Below are 3,237 nucleotides of genomic sequence, written 5' to 3' on the forward strand. Positions count from 1 at the left end.
TGTTAAAAATGATAATAACAACAATACTAGAGGCAGCCTTTTTAAGGCTTATGGTAGGAGTCTCAACATGGAATGTGTTGAGCAAGTAGGTATTGTGTGAAACACACCTGGCATGTTGGTGAAGTTTATGAATATGTGGAAAAAAACCTGAAGGACAGGTAAGAATCAAAAGACCTCTCCAGCTGTTACTCTTAATCCCCATCACCCAAGCTCACCTTACCTTTAAGCCCTAAGGATCAGTTCTGGAAGCTTTCTTCAAATGGAATCCACCATTCCCACTCATTTTGAGATTAAGGGTGAGATTCAATCTGAGATTAGGACACCTACATTTGGGGTTCCAAATGTACCTTCCTCCCTGTGAGACAAGTGCCTGAACAGCAGTTTTAAGCACTGTGAATCGAGGCAATGGGGGTGGGATTCAGTCGCCCAACATAGGTGTCTAGCACCATCTCAGATGCCCTAAGATAGCTGACAGCCATACAGGGCTGGTAGATCTGGCGCAGGACCTGTGCCTTTCTGGAGCAGCAGAGAGACACCAGCTGAGGTACACAGAGTATTTCAAGTGGCATGACATACATGTCTGCACATGGCCAACTGGATCCAACAAAATCAACTGAATCCCTCCTTGTCTATTGGCTTTAGGCTAAGATGAATCATGTCCTGACTTCTCTTGACAGCTCTGACTGGGGGTGGGATTCAGCTGCCGAAAGAAAGAAAGAGAAAAAGAATCAAGTGACGTTTGAGGGTAAATCACTCTAAAAAAGGTGTTTTTATTGAAGTATCACTCTCTGGAGCCGCTTCTCTTCTCCACTTGGAGGAATGGGAGTGGCTGTTCCACCAACATGCACTCTTTATGCACTGATATTGCCCAAGAGAGGAGACATAGGGCCATATGCAGTAGGTAGGATTTTTCTGAAGGGACCCAGGCTGTTGGCAGTGAAAAGCAGATTTCTGCACAAGACATTCTTGAGCCAAAAGCTCCTCTGATTGCATTGTCCGTTGCCTACTACCCCACACAAGCTGCAAGGCAGAACATTTTCTGCACTAGTAACTGTCTGGAGAAAAGTCTTCTCTTTAGGGCACGTTTCACCTCCGCATTCCTCAGGGTGTAGATCAAAGGGTTGAGGACAGAGGTGACAACATTATACATAAGGGTGGCTATCATGTCCCGCCTGGGTGAACTCCCTGAGGAAGGTGGCACATAGTTAAAAATAACAGGGACATAGAATAAGGCCACTGCTGTGAGATGGGAGATGCAAGTGGAGAAGGATTTCCTCCTCCCCTCCCTCGACTGGACTTTCAGTCGGAGGAAGGAAAAGATGTACAGGTAAGAAAAGAGTGTGAAGACAAAGGGGCCTATCGCTATATTCCCCGTGATGATGCTGAGCAGGTGCAGGTTGAGCTGGTTGCTATTGCAGGCTAGCCTCACCAGGGGCTTGATGTCACAGAAGAAGTGGTGGATGTGGCTGGGGCCACAGAAATGGAGCCGGGAGGTCATGACTGTGTGCATCAGAGCATGAAGGAAGCCAGTAGCCCAAGCGGCTGCAGCCAGCAGCAGGCAGGCCCGTGGGCTCATGATCAGGGTGTAGCGCAGCGGGTGGCAGATGGCCACAAAGCGGTCATAGGCCATGACAGCCAGCAGCAAAGCTTCGCTGCTGCCCAGGAAGTGGAAGAAGTGGAGCTGGCTTAGGCAGCCAGTGTAAGAAATACCCTGGTGCCCCCAGAGGAACCCAGCCAGCATCTTGGGGATGGTAACGGTGGAGTAGAAAATATCCAGGCAGGAGAGGTTGCAGAGGAAATAGTACATGGGGATGCGTAGCCGAGGTTCACATATCACCACAGTCACAATTGCCACATTCCCCAGCAGGCTGGACAGGTGGAGCAGGGAGAAGAGCATGAACAGGAACTGCTGCAGCCCTTGAGGGCTGGACAGGCCAAGCAGGATGAACTTGCTCACCTCTGTCTGGTTATCCATCCCTGCAGGGAAAGAGAGAAGAACTCAGCAGTAGCTTGCTATCCTTCTGTCCTGAGCTGCTATTTCCATTCCCCAGAGTCCTCTTCCATAAGGTGCAGCAGCAGCTGATGCTGCCTCATGAATGGAAGAGATCAGACACTGAGTCCGGAAAGGGACACAAAAGAATCCCTTGATTTTCCACCCCAGCTGTTTCAACAAATACTAGAAACTGTTGTAACCTAGATGGCCAGTACTGATGCCAGAGCTGCTACCTGTGTACCAGCTCACTGAAAGGAATGGTGTGTTTGAGGACAGCGAGAAAAGAAAATGGGAGGAAGGAAGGAAGGGAGTGAGGTAGGAAGGGACAGAAGGAGGGAGAGAGGCAAGAGAAGTTGGTTACCGAGTTTTTAAGTGAAGATCATTCTGAAATCCTGTTTTCCTTTCTTTTATTCAAAGAAGTTTTTCTAATAAGTTTTCTTCATTCCAAATCCTAGCTGAATATACGGTATCTTTCCAAAGCTGAAGTATTATAGAAGTATTAGAGTAGATCACATATAGTACACCACTTTCAAAGAGGACTAATTCGGACTGTTCGGTGGTGTCAGGAAACCTTTATATAGTCCTCCCTGTCACGGAAACAATCACATTTCTTTCCAACAAAGGAAAATTTCCATCTCTCTGATAACTCCTCTTGGGACCAAGCCTCTGAACCTTATGGGACTTCAGTGCAGAAAACATCAAGGCATAGCGTTTCTGGCACACAGAAAACTAATGATGTTGTGGGGAGTTGAACTGATTACTGATTATTTGTACAGCCAGCTCTCACAAGCAGGAGGAAGCTGTAGAATCAAAAGCCATTTCTGGAAATATGCAAGGTTATAGCACATCATTCTCAGGAAGACTAACAGTTTTAATGGGGAATTTGCCAAGGAGTTTGACACATGGTTTTGTAATTCCCAAGGATAATACATGGAATAGGTATCATGGCTTCCTTTGACCTGCTACAACTGCACAGCTGGACTCTGCCTCTGACTTAACATCTTTTGCTCCCTTTATAGTCCATGAAGATCTTAAAATGCTTTTTCTTTTCTTTTCACTTCTAAAGATGGAGATAACAAACTATGGTGATTTTCTGAAGGCCTCAAATACCTGTTTCACTGTCCCCTCTGCAAGCTGTGTTTGCCATGAGCAATGGCATCTGAAACCTCCATAGAAGTGCCCAGGTGCCTGATTGAGAGCACACAGAGGCAGGGGCTGGTGGGGCAGCAGAAGACCCTGCAGGT

The 3,237-nt window shown here is 47.0% G+C and overlaps 1 protein-coding gene across 1 annotated transcript; it reads right to left on the bottom strand.

Annotated features, from left to right (window-relative positions):
- Nucleotides 1-1,006: 1,006 nt before the first annotated feature.
- On the bottom strand, nucleotides 1,007-1,975 carry LOC135327060 (olfactory receptor 12D1-like). The gene has a single exon (XM_064504676.1). It carries the CDS (start codon nucleotides 1,973-1,975, stop codon nucleotides 1,007-1,009), a length of 969 nt encoding a protein of 322 aa, XP_064360746.1.
- Nucleotides 1,976-3,237: the final 1,262 nt, after the last annotated feature.

Source organism: Dromaius novaehollandiae, unplaced genomic scaffold, assembly GCF_036370855.1.
Source record: "Dromaius novaehollandiae isolate bDroNov1 unplaced genomic scaffold, bDroNov1.hap1 HAP1_SCAFFOLD_45, whole genome shotgun sequence".
In the NCBI taxonomy this organism is placed as follows: domain Eukaryota; kingdom Metazoa; phylum Chordata; class Aves; order Casuariiformes; family Dromaiidae; genus Dromaius; species Dromaius novaehollandiae.